Source organism: Athene noctua, chromosome 20 (genome assembly GCF_965140245.1).
Source record: "Athene noctua chromosome 20, bAthNoc1.hap1.1, whole genome shotgun sequence".
Taxonomy (NCBI): Eukaryota; Metazoa; Chordata; class Aves; order Strigiformes; family Strigidae; genus Athene; species Athene noctua.
Genome location: NC_134056.1, coordinates 3,078,601 through 3,097,531, shown reverse-complemented (window position 1 = coordinate 3,097,531; position 18,931 = coordinate 3,078,601). Strand labels below are relative to the sequence as shown.

The window sequence follows — 18,931 nt, the reverse complement described above, 5'->3', positions numbered from 1 at the left end:
CCCACCACACAACGATTGTCTGATCTATATTTATTTCATAACATCCAGAATTAATAGGATACAGGAGTTAAAGCAACCATGGCAACTGAATGCAGAAAGGGCTGTCCTTGTAAATAAATGAATTCATAAATAACTCACAAGTGCTGATATAAAAAGTCATGGGAATCTAATGCAATGCTAATGCAATTCAAGCCTTCCTTTTTTTACGTGCAGTATTATAATATTAGGTGCGCCTTGCTTTGCTCTGTGCTACAAGTGTCATTCGTAAGATAATAGAACTTGCTAATTGTACCAGGAGCCAGGCTATGATTGATGAGGGCTTTGGGTTTTTGTCTCCTCCACGTTCTTGCTTGCAAAATGTGGCACCGTTAAGTTACAGGCTGATCCGCTGGCAACAAATTCAGAAAGTTCGGGAGGAAGGAGCACGATTCACCCTGCCGTGCTCCCTGAGCAGGGTGCTGCAGGGGCACCCGCCACCCAGGCACAGGGTCTTTGAGAAGACACAGCTATTAATTGTGGATATATTTGAAGATAGTTTTGTCTTATCAACCCTTTGTTGCTTTTTTCTTGATAATTTTTACTGATACGGATGTTGCTGCTGTTACAATGCTGGAAAGTAATTTTCTCCTTTGCACTACACAGTTTAAACATAAGCAACGTCAGAAAGATTCCTGAAAGGTATTAAGCACCAGAAGTTTCTCTCAAACTGTCAGCAAAGGATTTTTCTAAATTGGGGCCAAACGTTCCCTCAGACACCTTGGGCAGCCAGTGCCGACTCCCCTGTGAACACAGGGACAAAATTCAGGTTAGCTAAAGGGACAAAGGGTGCAGTTTGCCCAACACAGGTGAGAGAGTTTGTTTTATCCCTCAGGAACTAGAGGTGGAGACGGCTCGGGGGTCTGCAGTTCCCACTGGGGGTCCTTCCCGCATGCACCCCGCTTCCCTCTCGCCTCTTTGGTTCCTCGGAGGGACGGGACAGGACCCCCACCCCCCTGGCACCGAGGAGAGGGGGCGCGGGCCTGGTGAACACCTCTTCTTTGCAGAGAGGCTTTGCAAAGCCTTGGAGAAGAAGCTTTGCACTGCGTAACGCGCTGAATTCAAAGCTTTGCGGGTTTTGGAGTTGCTTTTTTCCCCCCTTCCCAGCTTCTCCCTCGCTGACGCTGGCGCCGGCGCAGCAGCAGCATCCCTGGGGCAGGAGCACCGCCAGGCGGGACGCGGCCGCAGGCACAGCCCGCGCTCGGCCACGCCGTGGGGACCCCCCCCAGGGTCTGCCCAGGCCGCGGGGACCCCCCCCTGGGGCCTGCCCACACCCCAGGGCCCTGCCCCTGCCCCGAGACCCACGGGCGACAGGTCGCGGGGACTCAGGGCTGATCCTCACAACGTGTTTCCCAAGATGCGGTCTCGGTGGGGGAGTTCCCTGCTCTTCCCATCTGGCTTCAAAATAAAAAAAACTAAAGGAGTCATAAAACAAAGAAGCCTTACAGTAATTTATCTTAAAATCTTATGGACGTAATTTGTGCACCCTAACGGAAAGCACGGGAGGATTCCTGGCCCAGTGAACCCTCTAGTGCTGACAATGATGCCATCACAGCTAATCCCGGCGAGCGGGGGCTCGGGTGCTGACTGATGCTCTGTAATGATGCTTAACAAATATAGGCAAACTCTGCTTTCCATTGATCTCAGAAAAATGAATGCTGTCTCTAAATTTGACATTTAGCCAATGCCCAGAGTAGATGGCTTCATTGATTCACACCAGAGGGACAGGGGCGGGGGGAGCTCAGGGAAATACACCTTTGCGGAGCGAAGGTTTGTCTCCGCTCTCTCCTGTCACTCTCCATCTTCCCCAAATTCCTGCCCTTTCCTCGCACGCAGGTGTTGGATAATTGAGGCTTAAGCATCGGAAAAGGGGTGAAAGGAGAACTGGCTGGGGTAAAAGTTCAAATCTGCCTGGCTATCTTGGGGGTGTTTGTGTTTGTTGTTTTTTTTTTCCCCTCATCATCTGATTTTTCTCCAGGAAATTCTTGGGGAACGATGGAGTGAGATCGGGTCTGTGTTTCCTCACTGAAGGGCTCAGAGTCCCCACGTTTTGTGCAGCGCAGGGCTCCCAGGGCGGTTATTAGCGTTTAGCTGGTGGTGGTGCTGCGATTTATCTGCAGAGCCCATGGTGTGCTCCTACTGCAAACTCCCTGCCCCAAAGCCCTTCTGCTCTAAGGGCTGCTGTGGTGCTGAGCACCCTCCCGGGGTGTTAAAGTACCTCTAGAAATAAAGACGGGGGCACTGGAAATGCTAGAGATGAGACGTGCCCCAGCTCTGCTGCTGACCCAGAGGGCAGATTGCTGTTCTAAAATGACCCTAGAGCAGATGAATCTCTGCACAGACCCGATGGATCCACACAATGAGTTTAAGAGGACCCGTCTGCTACTACCACGGTACGACCTCAGATACATTATTAATGAATGGCAAAACAGGGAACGGAGTTTCCCAGAGAAAAGGTGTTACTTTGCCCTGAAATATCACCCTCTGAGAAGTGCTTGGCAGAGCCAGAGGAGCTGGGAGGCTTCCCGAGCCTGCCCACCAAACCGCAGCTTCGCAAGGCAGGTATGGATTGGGTCTGTTCTAACGCCTCGTGCTTACATTAGACCTAGCCTACAAACGAACAGAAGGCAATAACGACACTTCTCCATGAGAGTTTTCTGCATAATAGGCAGTTTCTGACATCAGCCAGATCAGGGCTAGCCAACATGATGCAGCAACAAGCTTTGGCAGGAGTCCTGTCCCTGGCAAAGGGATCGATTCTATTTTCATTTGTTTTAGAGACAGTTTCTCACCCACCATATGTGTGCAGCTGGCTCCTGCTCCAGCTCCCGGAGGTCAGGAGGAATCTTTCCATGACTCCAGCACCTCTAAAAAAACGACCTCCCCGTTCTCCTGAGGCGGGGGAATAGCTGGGCTAGCGAGGCTCTGTCTTTCACTATGTTTAGTGTCCCCGCTGCAGGATGACACACATCTTTAATGTATACCGACCTTTCATGGCTTCACTGGGATGCCACCCACACTGGCACTGGTCTTGCTCTTTCTGTCCGGTTTCATGTGGTGGGGAGGGAGCAGTTTGAAGGGGCAGAAGGGCGGCAGGTTGCCCCCAGCTCCCCCCTCTGGCCTTGTCTGCTTTTTAGTGCAGCGAAGGCTGGCGGCAGCACCGGGCCGATTATTATGCCAGAAAGCATGCCGATATGTCACGGATATTGAATACATCAAACATTACTGTCTCACCATGCCTCACACGAATCATTTATTTCTTTAGAAACTGCAGACTGGTCTACTTTTATATTTCACGAGTCACCTGTAATATATATATCCATAAAAAGTATTACAGGAGCTCGGATTCCTGCAGGGACACGGCAGCCTGCCCTCATTGTGCTCTGCAACCTTACCATCTGCGCTGGGATTTCCATTTGTACCTGGCACTGACGCTTTCCAGCCTTCAGTGGGTATTTTAGTCAGGGGTTTGGTTTCTAATCCTGCCAAAACCCCAGATAACACAAGCCGAGGCTGTCACTTTGCAGCCCCGCTGACTTCCCGGGGCTCTGAGTGCTGCTCGGGGGCTGCACGCAGATATTGTAGCTCTGCAGAAGTGGGAATTGGTTCCACTTTCTGCTACACATATTTTTATTTGATTAGTCTAATATACTGCATTGTTATTTACCGCATGCAAATCTCTCCAAACTGATTAAAGCTGACATTTCAGCTAAGAGATGAGATCTGGAAAGAAGTAATAAGGAAAAATTATTTCACAAGCTTTTGCACTTTAGATTTGCAGGGAGGATCGATTACGTTTAAAATTTAAGGCCCAGACTTGACCCTAAATCTCCTTTAAGGAAAAGGAAAGAATTAATTCCTTAATTTGTTATATTTCAGCTTTACAGGCTGGCTCAGCAAAACCCAAGGGAGTTTGCACAAGACGCCGTTGGTCTTGAATGGTGTTTTTGGATACGACTGGAAGGCAGCAGTGAATGCTGGTTTGAAAAATACCATGTTAACACGTTTATTATCTTTAAGACCTTAAGAATTATGGCTATCTATGTGGCTACAGAATTACTGTGGAAGTAGTTGTTTCTCAGTCATCAAAGGAAACCTGTTACCTATCTTTCTGGATATACTTTTGAGGACAGAGATTTTTATTTACTTATTTCTACTGGGGACCAAATAGTGCTGGTGTTACACACTTACAAAGGACAATCCTTGTTTCAAATAAAAGGTGACCAAAAAATGCTCAGCCTCTGGAAAGTATATTTTGCAAAGAGAGAGGGAAAAAAAAGAAGAAAGGGAGAGTTTTGCAACAAGTTAATTCCTACAGCAGCGATATGGACACTGTTATTTTTTTGTAAAACAGACCAACTAAGGGTCTGATTTTCAGAGGTCCAGGTATTTTATAGGGTCAAATACCTTACAGCCTCCTTCACATGAACCTGTAAATGAGAACCTCTCCATAAAACCTTGCTTACGCTTGCAAAAATGAGATGTTTAGCTCTCCACAAGTAATACTATTGAAAGCTTTTTCTAGACAGGGGTCAGACCCATTTTATTCTAAGTGCAGATCCATTCAAAGTGCAAAAGGACTGAGGTAAAGGACATCTCAGTATGACAGGGTTGTTCCTCCAGCTCCAGCCTAAGTGACTTGACCGAGGCTAAAGTACGAATCGGTGCCAGAAAGCAGGGCTGGAAGTCACAGTTCCTGGCCTTGCGTTCAGAGCAAAAGATCACATTCACAAAATTTGTAAAAAAGTGTGGAGGGAATGCCAACCTAGGTTTGACTTCTTCACTCATCTCAGGCTGAAATGAGATTGACTCTGTGGGCTAACACTGAAGTCATTCAACCAGACAAGGTCTATCCATGACGGGCATTTAAATTCTTCACTGGAAAAAATTTCCCCCCCAGATGGGAATAAGAAGAACTTTCCATTATAAACTGATTGTGACAACTCAGCTGTTACTTTTTTGCCCTCAGCCTAGAGAGCATTTCTTGCATTCTTGTCTCAGCACACTACCTTAGCGGCCCTTCATGTGCAGCACCATAGTAATTTATCATTACCCAGTCTCCAAATTATTCTAGTGTTGATTAAATTAGTAAATGCAATCACAATCTGAAGCAAGTTAATTGAGAGAATTTATTTGGCCCTGACAGTTTTATGCATGTTTGATTAAGTATTATAAGGTTTGTTTTTGATTTTGCATAATTTAACTTTAAATCCTGCACTGGGGGGGCCCATCAACTATTAATGACCGAAATAAACTCTTTTAAGATGCATATATTTATGATTTATTTCTAAACGCAATATCTTCCAGATTTTTTTTGTTCTGTTGCCAAAGTGACAAATATGTTTAAAGTAATATTTTGAACCATTCGGTTCACGCTATAAATCTTGTGAAATGTATACAATTCATTAAAAGTTTTGAAAGAAGTACAAGTTAGCATTTATATTGCAACAAGTGACATATAAATGTGTATGTTTGTCTTCGAAGCGTGCCATAAAATATATCAGCACTAGCCGGCTGCGGTGACTAGTACTAATGGCCCGCTCTCTGGGCTGATGATAAGTTTCACCACAAATCTTCAATGCTGTCAACACAAAACTGTTCAATCAACAGGAATATGAGTTGTGTCTTTAGTAAAATTAGCACAGGAAAGAAATACAACCCAGAGCGCTGCCCGAGTGCTGTGGGCGGGTTCCCTTCGGGCTGAACTACAAGTGCTCCTTCAGGACTGTAGCTCTTTGAATGTCAAAGCTTCAATTCACGCCTGACCTGAGGAGAGTGTATTTTTTTATGAAGATACACATTCATTTAAGCAGCAAAGGGGTCAAATATTTCAGGCAGAAAACTGAAGAGGGCCGTCTTGCTTTTTTTGTCATCCCTAAGAAATTAAAAGGGTCAGTCTCGGCAGTGATGCGGCTGCCTCGCAGCCTTGCACACACGTGTTTAGGTTGTGGGGTGGCACAGTGGAGTTTTAGGGAAGCCCCCCACACCTCCTTCCCCACGGTGAGGGGTTCTGCAGGATGGAAGAAGCCCCACCTTTGCAGCACTTGCATCCAGCAGCATTCCCCGTAATTCTCCAAGGCAAAGCTGGAAAGCCAAAGTACCTCCATAATTTTGCTGCTTGGGCTGGAATTCCCATCTCTGAGCTGTGGCTCCAGTCCCAGGCAATGGCGGAGGGAAATAAATGGAACGCGGCTCTCCTGCTTATCTTTGTCACTGAACAGATGTTCCCAGTTTCACGCTGTGGGGAAAACATATTGGCTTCGTGCCTCCCCTTCTCCCTCCCACCAGAAGGTATGTGCAAGCCACAGAAACAGCAATTTCCTAAGAGTTCACCACCACTTATTACCTTGCCTATAATTCCCCCTTGAGGTATGTCCTGCACCTCAGGCCACTCATATTTGTGGAATAAAACTGCTCCACAGGGCAGGTGCTGCCACAAGTGACCGGGGAGGGACCAAACCGGAGCGTGAGCACCAACGAGGCAGTCGGGACGCTGGGAGGAATTTGGCCTGGTGCCTCAACTGCCTGTGCAGCGTGGCAGGTCTTAGTATTGACAGATGGCTTGAGTTATTATTATTTCATGTTTTTCCACCGTGATGGTGCCTAAATGGCAAGCGGGGCAAGGAGCCAATGAAAAAAAGTTCTGTATTTCCATTACGGAAAGTAATTCCTAATTAAATCAAAGGAAAAACAGCAGGGAGGAAGCTTCTTTTCCGTCTCTTTATATTGCTTTTGAATTTTCCTCCATCTGTTTGGTTTTTAGGAATTTTTTTGATCTTTCTGGCCTCCTCAAAAGTCTGGGTCTCCTCCACATGTGATTTTACCACCTTGCTTTTTGAAAAGTGCTTGAGTTCCTTTAGCGGGACGGGGCCCTGGTCTCCCGGGAGCGCAGGCGGGAGTACCGTGGGCTCTCCCGGTTCATGAACTCTGAACAGGGGCCTGCCCACACCACCTCACGCACTCAGCAGGCCGGGGTCTGACCCTCGAGCCCACAGGCGGGATCCACCTGGCCACAAAACTGCGCTCGGAGTCAGAAACGGTCCAACCGAGGAGCGACTTGGGGAAATCTTTGCCCTGCTCTTGCATCAGGCAACGGCGTACACTCTGCAGCTTTTACCGGGGATGTCCCCGCACCCTCGGGACCAGGTCCAACCCCAGGCCACGGGCAGCTGAAACCCCTCCGTGCGGTGCCGAACCGAGCTGGCCCCACCATCCCCTCAGCCGTGTTTGCTACCGGCCCCGTTTACGTCGGGAATCACCTTCCAGGCCGCAGCTGCCTCGGCAAGGCCTGTCCGCCGGCCCTGCCTGGCCCCACACGCCGGAGGCGCGATCCGCCCGCCCTCCTGGCAGAGCTGGGCCCGCTGGGGCGCCCGCATAAGCCGGTAGCCGCGGGCACAAGCCGGTAGGCCCAGGCACAAGCCGGTAGCCCCGGGCACAAGCCGGTAGCCCCGGGCACAGGCCGCTCTCTCCGCTCCCCGTTGCCCGGGCAACGCGGCGCCCTCCCGCTTCCGGCCCACGCGGGCGGCGCGGCGTGATGACGCCATCGTCACGCGCCTCCCCGGCCGCTCCCTGACCGCCGCCGCCGTCACCGCCACCGGCCGGAACCGGAGCGCCGCTGCCCCCTGCACATGCGCATTGCGGCGCTCGCCCGTAGGCCCGGGCCTTCCATCAGCCCGGGCCCGGGGCACCTGGCCTCGGCGGCCGCTGCCCGGCGGGGGGCCATGGGCAGGACGGTGAGTGCGGGGCGACGCCCCGGGGATGGGGATGGGGCCGGGGGGGAGGCGGCGGCCCGGGCCTCGCCCTGCTGCAGCGGCGGCCGCCTCCGCCCCAGGCCCCGTCTGCGCTGGCGCCCGCAGCGAGGGGCGGCGGGTGCGCTGGGCCCGGTGGGCGCGATAGCGGTCGGTCACCGTCCGCGGCGGGGTAGGGGGGGCGTGAGAGCGCGGCGTGCGGGCCCGGGCCCGGGGACCCCAGCGCCCGGCCGCCCTGGGCTCCCGCTTCCCGCTCCGCCTTCCCTGAGGTGAGTCGCAACCGCGGGCCGGTGGCTGTGCGGGGCTGTCCCTGCCCGCCCGGCCGGGCTGGGCTGGACTTTCGACCTCGCAGGCCCCGGGGAAGTCCTGTCTGGGCTTCCTGCCCTCAGTTCCTTTCCCAAGTCGATGCGGTTTAATTTAGGATCTGGTAGGATGTAGGAGGAGTTCGAATTTCCCCTCCTTCCGGTACTCCCTGCTTCCATTTATCAGCACTAACCTTTATTTGTCATTGTCCTTAACCTTGTTTGGCTCCTTCTGGAACACTTTGGTCCTGCTGGTCCTGACTGATGGCCCTGTCATCGGTGAACGTTGCGGTCTTTTCTGTCATCCCTCCTCCTCCACGAATTATGAGTACCCTGAGCTACAGCAGCCCTTGCCTGGAATGTGTGATAGATGAAGAGAAGTAGCACTGTATTTTGGTAGCTTTCTCATCATGCACTCCATTCTTAAAGGAGAGGGAGTGAAAACTCACCAAAGCGAATGGTTATTCAGATTTTTAACTTCCTGATGAGGCCATCGTTAATGTGGTGCTTGGGGTAACAGCAGTGTGGCTGACATCGTGTTGCCTGGGTCCTAGAGTTGACATCCTTTGAGCTGCAGGATGATATGCAGAAGAGACCAACTCGGCTTTCCAGCCTCACAGCAATGTACTTTAAAACAGAAAATACCCCAAAAATAATCTTGAGGAATGGGTGTCCAAATCTGTTTCTAGGCATCACGTGCCAACGCACAGGTTTGGGGGCCTGCTCTTCCATGTTCTGTTTGGGAAACCTTGGCTGTGCGTGTTCTCTGCGTCGTGTTTTGTATGTCCTGGGTGAACGGTGATGGCTCTGTGATAGGAGAAGGTGAAAACTGATTTTCCCTTTCCTGTCTTTGTGCATGCCACTGAATACAAGCTAGCTGATTCTTTCCAGCATGTCTCAGTCAGCTGTAACACACGTATTACTGAGTGCATGAATCTTTTTAGAATCTTTGTGGGATTAAAAATTCATGCTTGGGGAGGGGCCTTGTAATTCTGAACTTTTGAACGCACAAAATGAGCAAATTGAAACTCACTCTTTCGTTTTATCTTTTAGATCGAGTCATATGTAGAGTGTTGTGAGTCTGTGAAGCACCTTAGCAGTTTCTTTCACTCTTCCTAGAAGGCCAGGTGTCACAGGAAAACTTCACGTTTTTGTTGCAAGAATTAAGTGGCATCCAGAAACGGCAGCTGATTACCGACCTTCTGCTGAGTGGATGGCAGCACCATTAAAAATGTAATATTTCAGAAAGTTTATTTTATTCTCACAGTGTCCCTCTACTCGTGGCTGTTCCAGTGTTGATATTTGAGTTTATCTAAAGAGCGTGGACCTACCAAAGGCTGTTTATGTGGTGGGCACAGTAAAAGGGAACAAGCTGCTGCTGTTCACGAGGAGTAAGTCTCTGCAGAGGAGCTGTTTGAGTGGTGGTTCTCTTAGATTCATCTGTTGAAGGTTTTGTCAGAATCAAAGCTCCTCTTCTAAAACAGGGCTCAGGCAGTGTGTTGAGTTTGCCCCCACAAACTAAAGCTTAGGCAAGCAGGGTTTGTGTTTGTCACTGGGACATGCTCTTGCTGAGTGCTCTAACACTGTGTGTGCTGATTTCTCTGTGGCTCTTCAGGGACTCAGATTAAGTGGCTGCGTAAGAATTTGCTGGAAAATGATAAACTGTCTTTTGTGTGCTGGTGAAAGAGGTTGTAAGGAGAGACTGCATCATCAGAAATTGGATGCTCCGAATCCAGAGTATGTGAATTTTAACCAATCTTGCTAATTTAGTCCTTCAAAAATATCTCTGGAAGCAAACGCTGAGCAGTCTATACGCAGCATGTGGGAAGCATGTTCAGTTGCATGCTCCAGGCACAAAACTGTGTTGTTTTTAAGTAGCGTTGGTTTAGTATCTGACCACTTTGTCTTGCAAAATACATTCTTGTAACACACTTCCGAGCTACTTAGTATTTCCTTTCTACAGGCAAGAAATTATGGCAAAGAAACACCACCTAAAATTATGAGTGTCTTTGATAATTGAGACCTCGATTTCCTAAATTCCTTAATCATAAGTTAACCCATGCTCCTTTTTTATTAGTCCCTGATTCATATAGAGCCAACAGATTACCTGCAAGTTTCTGTAACGTGAAAAGGAATTAGAACCTGAGGCCAAGTAGAAGAGATCAGAACTGCAGTTTCCATTTACATGCAATTTGAGGTGGGAAGCAGTGAAAAGACTTACCCAGTAATGCACATGGTATCAGAGAAGGTTTTTAATATCAGAGTACAATTTCCTGCAGCCTTGTAACTTACTCTGTGATTAGTTTTGTTAGTAACAAAGTAAAAAGCTCTTGAAGTAACTTTTAAATTGCTTGTAATTTTAAGAGTAATAGGATTTCTGGTCCAACAAAGGAAAGATCTGCCCAGATCTGAATGCCTGGGCGTGCGAGGAGGCTGGGGAAGTCCCTGTTGTTTTCTAGCATTATCTGATGAGTGCATTGTCATTTCATAATTCCCGGAATTTGGCACATCACAAGCCTGGGGTGAAGCAGAGAGCAGCTAACAGGCTACTGCTCATCACTCACATAACAACAATGGGTGTGTGGAAGGATGTTAAGATTATAAATCCTAAACACTCCAGAAGATCAAGATATTTCACTTATCTCTGCAGGTCCCAAAGGGAGAAATAAACTGGTAGATGTCTTTGAAAGGCTGCCTTGCCTCTGGATGCAGTGACAGTGAGACTGCAAGGCTTGCCTGAGCAAGGGGAGGTGCATCCTGTAGAGTGTGAAAAACACGATTGCCTCATTGTTCTTGCAAGACCTTCCATTATTTTCAGTTTGTTTATTTGGTGAAGCTTTGCCGGGTTTTGAAATGAACAGAAATCTAGAATCGCCGCCATGTCTGGGCTGTAGAATTCACTTGCAAAAGTACTTGGAGAACTTTTTTTCTTTTTTTTTTTTTTTTCCCCTTTAAATGAAACAGGCTCCAATGCAACCACATACATTAGTATTACTGCTCGCATGGGTGGACTGTTGCGGGATGGCTGTTTGATTAAGAAGGATCTGTGAATTAGCCAGGGTAATTCCAGAACAAAGTTCTTCTCTTTCCTGCATTAACACTGTAAAGCTTTTAACAGGTTCTAACTAGTGCTGACATTGCATGCTACTAGGGAGCTCTTTGGAATCTGACTTGGTGATGATGGAAAGAGAATTATATTTGTCTGTGTGTTCCTGGTAAATAAATAAGCAAAGAAGCAAAGCAAAATTGTTTTGAGCGAAGAAGTTGAGTTTTGCAAAGCCAGTTGTAAGTAACCACCAAGCCAGAGCGTGTCTACCGAGCTGCCTCTCCTCCTGCTGGGGCTGCTTCAATGTGTTTTCCTTCTCTGCCTTCCTGCAGGTCTCTTCCTTCCTGGAAATTCAGCAAAGAGTTAGCGTTCCCAGGCTGCCGGATCTCTTCCGTGTTAATGGATAATATTTGATATGTGCCCTGTAAATCCTGCCCTGGGACTCTGTGACCGGTGGGGTGCCTGATGCCTGTAATCCCCATTCCCCGCCGGGTCCGTTCATTCCACGGCCCCCACACGACCTGCCTGCACTCGGCCTGTGGCCCGGTGAGGACCACTCACTTGGTGCGTACCAAGTACAACAATTTCGACATTTATCTCAAATCCCGATGGATGTATGGATTCATCCGTTTCCTGCTGTACTTCAGCTGCAGTCTGTTTACCTCCATCCTCTGGGTGGCACTCTCTATCTTGTTTTGCCTTCAGTACCTTGGCATCCGGATCTTTCTGCGTTTCCAGTACAAACTCTCCATCATCCTCCTCTTACTGGGGCGAAGGCGGGTAGACTTCAGCCTCATGAATGAACTGCTCATCTATGGAATTCATGTGACCATGCTGCTAGTGGGGGGGCTGGGATGGTGTTTCATGGTATTTGTGGATATGTAAATAAAACACGCGCATGTGGGCTGAGAAGGTGACTTTTCTTCTACCCCAGAATGTGTCAATATCTTATTTTCTTTTATTTTTTAATATAAATTAATTTATTTACCAGTGCTACTTTTTCTTGATAAATTAATGTACTTGTCTCTGGAATTTGTATTTTTTTGGAGGTGCCATTTTGATTATCGAAGTGCAACACTTCGGTGTTTTTTCTTTGCACAGTCCAAGTTAGTATAAGTTTCTTCTAGTCCGTAGGAGCCTACCTTGCTGCTGTTCCTGTATTCCTGTGGGCATGAAAAAGGCAGTGATTTATCTGGAGGACAGAAGCCAGATAACTTTGCACCCCGTGCTCTTAATCCATCCACCCTTTTTTCTAAAAATGTTCCATAATGTCTCAGGATGTACTGTGTATCTTACTGGACCAGTGTTATCCTTTCTCTATATATTTTGAATTTTGCATATTCCCTGCTAAGAACGGGGGGCCGAATTCAATTCAATTCTCCCCGCAGTGGAAGGCGGGTTGGTGTTTTTTTTTTTTTTTCCTGTTTTGTTTTTAGATTTTTGCAAGCCATGCTTTTGACCCACTATACTGTTCTGTTCACTTTAATGTAATTATATAGCTTTGAATGGCTTTGTGCTTTTCAGGCAGTTAGTGCTGAGTAATTGAGTCCTTCCCTAATAGAACAAATCCACTGGAGTGATGGGAGCAGAGTTTGGTGTCATGTGCTCTTGAAATTGCCACTCAAGGCAAGTATGTTATCATTTTGCAATGATTCGGGGGAGCCCATTGCAGTGGTCTGTAGTGTTTAGACCTCGGGATTTGGTTCTACTTTTCCCTGGATTGATTAGTTCCATTTCTTTCACAGAGGTACTTCTGTCTTCCAGAGTATGGTAAGATGAGGCTGTCTTACCTAGGAGAGACTGAAAGCAGAGTACAATCTGAAATGGCAATAATTGTTCTCTGCAATTACAGAAAACATTCTCTCTCCTGCCTCTGCAGCAGTGAGTGGGGTCACTGGAGAGCTTTACTAACAGCTCAAGAAGGGAGTTAAGCGTTAAGCTCCGTTTTAGTGGTCTTGATTGAAAATCTCAGACTGTTCCTCTGCAGTCAGTCAAGTAACTCTTTATTTATGGAGTCCGGAAGCTGACCTAAAGTTTATTTTTATTCTGGTTTTGATTGATTGTTTTTCCTTACAATGGAATACTTCTCTTTTCCCTGTGTTCTTCAAAGAACTGTTTAAAAACATGTTGAAAAAAATGATGGAGACCCTTTTTTTCTTTTTTTCCCTTGCCCTGTAAAATCAATGGAGTTGATCATAACAGAATAAGCAAGACTGGAAATATGTGACTGTTGTTTTATCATTTCTTTGGTCTGAGCTGTGAATGTGGTTGAGAAGAAAGCCTGTTTGCACACAGGGAAGGATGCTTCCCATTTCAGCTTGTGAGTATTGCAGTCCTTTGCTGACATCCTTTGATTTGTAGGCTTAGGGATGCAAAATAGAGAAGCTTCGGTCTGAAGCCCAAAGCTAAAGCAAACCCAGAAATTATCTCATTATCAAGTGTTACAGATAACGCAGACTGAACACGCAGAGCTGAATAAATAACGAGCCATGGTGGTGTGAACTTTAGATTAGCCCCGCGAGAGCCAGAGACTGTTTCTGCAGGAAAGATGTAGTGTCAGCATGTGTCACAAACCAGTGTCTGGAAGTTTCCTCCTAACTGTAGAGCTCCCCAGAGCCTTGTTCTGGGGTCGTTCTCTGGGCTGCAGGTCCTCGGTGTCCCGCAGGTTCGAGCTGCAGCTTTGCGCTGTAGGCAAAGGGAATTCCCAATAATTCCCAGCCCAGTGCTTTCCTCCCCAGTACAGCTGTCAGCCTGGGGCATTGCAGCTCTGGTGTGCAGACTGCGGGACTCCTGGGATAGCTGTGCTCAAGAATTTCTGCAGCAAACATGTTCCAGATGGCCAGCAAACAGCCCGGGCGTGAGCCGAGAGACCGGCCGGGCCGCCAGCGAGGCGCAGCCGTCCCCTGCCCTTGGCAGGAGGCACAGCTCGGAGCCTGCTTGGGTGGTAGCACCTTGTTTCTCCTTAGAGTGGCTATTTCAGTGCTCATAATAATGAATAAAAGGGTGATTTGGGGTACGTGTGGGCGCTGCTGCGCTCCCCACCCGTGCCTCCTTCAGCCGGTGGGTGCTCGTCGTGACAGATACCCTCGACTGCTCGACCAGCCCTGTGGGAGTTTGGTGAAGGCTCCGAAAGAAGGAAAGGTCTAGGCTGTGGCAGGGTTGTGAACTTCTCCAGTTCCAACCCGTTCTTTGAAAACCCACGCAGGAGCAGGGTGACACGGTGAGCTTTGATGTGTGTGAGCTTGGAAACAGGAACACCGATCATGCGATTAACACATGAATAGCAGGTGGTTCTTCCAAGGCTAATTCGGTCAAGGAACAAAGGAGGCTGTGGGTACAAGGAGTCTCATACTTACCTTTTCCATCGCACGTAATTTGACTATGAGCCAACCACTTTATTCCATAAATATGACAGCCTGAGGAGCTTTGTTTGAGCTCTCCCTGCTGAGCAGCTGCCTGTGTGGCAGTGATCTCCCCTTGAGCTGGGATGCCTCTCGAGGTGAGACGTTACCCACTGCAGATCTTCGGTAAGTGACTGATACTGTGCATAACCTTGCATGACAGGGCCTTAAAATCTTGTATTGGTAACTTTGGGTCATTATTATATCCTCTGTGCAGTAAGGAATAGATTGAACCTTGCCTTCGGACTTTGTTAAGCCTCGCTTTTACCACATCCTTCTTCAATAAACCACTTTTGCTGCTGGTGGGTTTTTAAGCAGTCGGGATCTGCTCCGTGACGCTCCTGCAGTGGCAGTTGAACAAAGAAGAGCTTCTGCACTGCGGTTCATTACTGCACAGGCTTCCCCTCAGCCCTCTGCTTCCAGATTCAGTGGTGCATACCAAGGAAAAAGTACACGTCCTTATCAAATCACAAAAAAGTAATGTTTGCCAAGTGCCCAAATGTTTCTCGAGAGGCGCGTTGGGGCAAAGTTGCTTAGAAGACAGTGGGAAGTGATTCCCCATTCCCCTTTTACAAAGTTTGCCAAGTCTCTGCTGTCAGAACACCCCGAATCTCAAGTTGGCAATTGCCCACAAAGATAGACAACCCCAAGATGAAATAATTGAGAAGGAGGCCTCGAAGGCGCCGTGAAGTTCAAAATATTCTCATTCTTGGTCATTCCCAGCACTTGGACACCCTGCAGTGCTCGGGTGGTGTGATCCTACCAGCGTAGTGGGGGAAGTGAGGTCCCTTTGAAGTCATGCTGGCAAGGAAGAGGAATTAATTTTCAGATGATTTGTTTTATGATGTAATAATTTGAACATTTTAGATCTACATGACTGGAGCAGTATTTGGCAACTTTATGGCACTTTTCCTCTTCAAAGCATTTTCCAACTAGAGCTAATTAAACCTCACAACATCCCCAGGAGATTGCTGAATAAGTAAGAACTTGGTAGTGGTTCAGAATTTAAATTCAGTGGTTTTAAATTTGAAAATTTTTTAAAAGCTTTTAGGATTACTCTGCCAAAATATTTTTTCTCAAGCAGCTGAAATTCTAAAAGTTTCTTAAAAGCTCAAGGAGAGCCAAGCCACAATTGGAGGAGGGAGAAAGAGGCAGAAGAAATGTTAGATTAAGTATATGCAAATAATAACTTGGGGTTTTTTTCATCTTTTAGTCTGATTGAAAAAAATGGCATTTTTAATAAAGGGGGGGAAAAACCAAGTTTTTTTGAATACAACAAATAAGGAAACAGTGGAAGCTGAACTTTTCAAGAGTCAAACATGGCATGTAATGGGATTTGCCGGAAATATTTCACTTTAAGCAGGTACTTGCAAACTGTGCCTCACTGGTGAAGTTCATGTTCTTTGGGATTTTTTTTACTCTTTCCAAATTCATTGGTGCTGGGAGGGATGGATCAGGCTCCAAAATGTGTTAAGTCTTCTCTTCTGCCTATATAGATGGCCATAACTCTCAATCTTTTGAAATTTTCATTTCAGCATTCCTTCATACCAATTCCATCCTGAATAACGAGAGGAGCTGGTTTGTTCCGTGTCATGGTTTGTTTTTTGTTTTTGTTTTTTTTTTTTTCTTTCCGTATTTGGGCTTTAAATATGACTATTTACTGGGTTAAAAATGGCCTCAAAAGTAATTAGAAAAATACTACAAATACTGCTCTGGGAGAGTGTGTCCATCCCAGACCCATGCCAACCCCTCTGGAGAACTTCCCCCGTGGGTCCTGCTCGCTCCAGAGCTTTCCAGGTGTTTGGGCGACAGAGGCTCCGGCTGCGTTGCAGACTGAAGACTGGGAATGATGGTACGTGCGGTGGCAAAGCTGCCTTGGCCTGTTTTTTTAGGCTGTGAATGTATGAACGAGACTGAAGTGTTGGAGTTTCACCTTGTTAACTCTTCAGAACATGACACCAGCTGGTGTTTTGGGTGCCTGTTAAATTCTGTATGAAACATGCCACCTACATTAAACTTTTTTTTTTTTTTTTTTAACATGTTGATGGATTGATTGCTCGGGAAGAAAAAAGGAAGAATTTTGTCTTATGATGCTGGTATCGTTCTGATGTGGGGATGTCCTAGATCCAGTTCCTCTTTGCACGGGTGCAAATAGTCAGAGCGAGCACGTGGTGGAGGAGAATCAGGCCCTCTGTGGTTATGCCTCGAAAGCGTCGCTGAGAGTTGGGTAAAACGCCTCTTTGTGGCTCCTTGAAGGATCATCCAGCAGTGATTTAGGGGAGCCAGGAGTGGAACGCAGCCTTCCAGCTCCCAGGCTGTGGCTTGCCCACCATGGGCGTTTGGGTGACTGGAAGGAACTTCTCGTTGAGATGCGCATCAATTAATCACGAGAAGGTGCCATCTTTCCTCTTTTCCTTGGGTGGAGCTGAGCTTGCAGGGCAGAGCTGTGTTGTTTCAGGACACAGATGTGGTAGTTCCTATGGGAATAAAGAGGACTGTTCCTACTATGATGGGCTTCGTAATTCTGATTCTTAGGTGGAAAGTATTACAGTGATGTGCAGCAGCGTAAGACCCTAAAATAGATGGTGGACAGGACGTGTTCTCCAGTGACTGGCAAGATTGGAGCCGGTGGAGGCAGAGGATTTGGAGAACCAGCACGGAGAGGACCGCTGCAGACCGAGCTGGAGGGGAACTGGAGAAATATTTGTGTGGATAGAGCAGCTCACATCGCCGTGCGAGTATGAAATGCTCCTTTCTATTATCCCGACTTAACAGCTGAAGAGTCACAGGGGAGGACTTGAAAGGAAGGGGAAGGAGGTTTCCAAAAGAGAGAATGATTTGGGCAAGTGTGGGTATATTTTCACTTTCAGTATCGCGTCTGAAACCGTGAGCAATGCTCCGAGATGTGGCTGGTGCTATTAGCGCGATGGCAGATGGCAAAGGTGCTTGAGTGCTCGGGAGTATCGGGCTCGATGACAGTAAAATGCTCAGGAATGTACTATATAAATGTGCATTTTCTGTTGTTAATATTATTTATAAATCCATCTCCTGAGCCTTTGCCATCTCCTAGGGAAGAACTTGTTTGCCCAGTTCCTAGAGTGAGGTTCTCCCCCGGGCACCTTGCCGTGCCAGCGTACCTGGCCCAGGCTGGGAAGCCGAATGACCCGGTGGCCCTGCCTGGGGAACGGCTTTGGGGTTCCTCAAAGGCAGGTGCCATGCCCAGCCACCAAACTCAGCTTACCCCCAGTGTGCTCCAAAAGCTGAGCCCTTTGCTTCAGCCTGCACAGCTTTGTATGGGGGCAGCATTGCCGTTTTCCATAAAAGCAAGCTGGGGGCAGGTTCTGACCCAATTTTTAGGTGTATGTCCCAAAAGGGCACTGGGACCAGCCCCTTCCCCTGCAGGGCCTTACCGGGCTGAAAGCTCATTGTCATTCTTCCCAGGGTTCTCATAAATCACTGATTTTGTTTCTTTCCCTCCTGGGGAGGTAGGAGACAGCATTTACCACCAGTTGTGGAAAATAACACAGCACATTTACTTTCAGGAGCGGCTTTGACTATTCTGGAGCCTCTAGCACACACAGATAGCATGCTGTTCCAGTGAAGACGTTGCTGGAAAATATGAAGCCTTGTTATCTTTCTGCATTTTTATTTAGCCAAACAAGGTTTCCATAGCTCCTGGACAGCTCTGCTTCTGGTGGGGGGGGGGAAAAAAAAACCCACAAACCTCTCATTTCTTCACCTGCCAACTCTCTGCACTAATTTTGTCTTCCTGCTTCAAAGCAGTCATCGTGCCCAGAAAATGTCAGTTCAAAGCGAAGTTTTGTCCAGTAATGAGCCAGTGAAAATTGTTTAATGTAAGATCTTCTTGTGCAGCTATCAAAACAGCGCTTAGGTGAGAGCGGAGCTGGGCTGTCGGGGTCTGCTCTGAGCTCTCTGCTCGGGTGGATTGAAATCAAGACTGTGTGTGTGCCGTGCTCCAGGGCATGTCTGCGTGCTGATTTACCATAGGAGTAGCTTTAAGTTAACATAGATGAAAGGAGCATCCCTACATCTCCCACATCTTTCTCAAGCAAAAAAATCATCTACTGGGGGGAAAAAAAAAAAAGGCAAAAAAAAAAAGCTCATGTAATTTGCACAAGGGCTGTATAAACATGACAATTCTCTGAGCTGATGCATGTCGGGTTTTGGAGAGCCTCTTTCCCTGCTGACCTCCACCCCGCTCTCTGCAGAGCGTGTGCTCCAAAAATGTGAGATGTTCCCCGGCTGGGTAAGTGTGTGAAAGGGAGCTGCTCGCCACCACGCTCGGCTCCTGCCAGCGCTCGGCCTTGTGACAGAGCCTGGGAGGGCCACATCCTGACCTTGGATGCACAAGCCTGTAGTAAATCAGAGTTGCTAATA

At 47.7% G+C, this 18,931-nt stretch overlaps 1 protein-coding gene across 3 annotated transcripts; it reads left to right on the top strand.

Moving 5' to 3' along the window:
• The first annotated feature begins 7,605 nt into the window (after positions 1 to 7,605).
• TMEM250 (transmembrane protein 250) lies at positions 7,606 to 13,303 on the top strand. Of its 3 annotated transcripts, none has more exons than XM_074923628.1 (3): positions 7,606 to 7,769; positions 9,206 to 9,319; positions 11,465 to 13,303. In XM_074923628.1, exon 3 carries the CDS (start codon positions 11,598 to 11,600, stop codon positions 12,015 to 12,017), a length of 420 nt encoding a protein of 139 aa, XP_074779729.1. In that variant the 5' UTR covers positions 7,606 to 7,769; positions 9,206 to 9,319; positions 11,465 to 11,597; the 3' UTR covers positions 12,018 to 13,303. The 3 variants fall into 3 exon arrangements, with proteins under 3 accessions (XP_074779729.1, XP_074779728.1, XP_074779730.1); XM_074923627.1 differs by having other exon boundaries at positions 9,140 to 9,319; XM_074923629.1 differs by lacking the exon at positions 9,206 to 9,319.
• Positions 13,304 to 18,931: the final 5,628 nt, after the last annotated feature.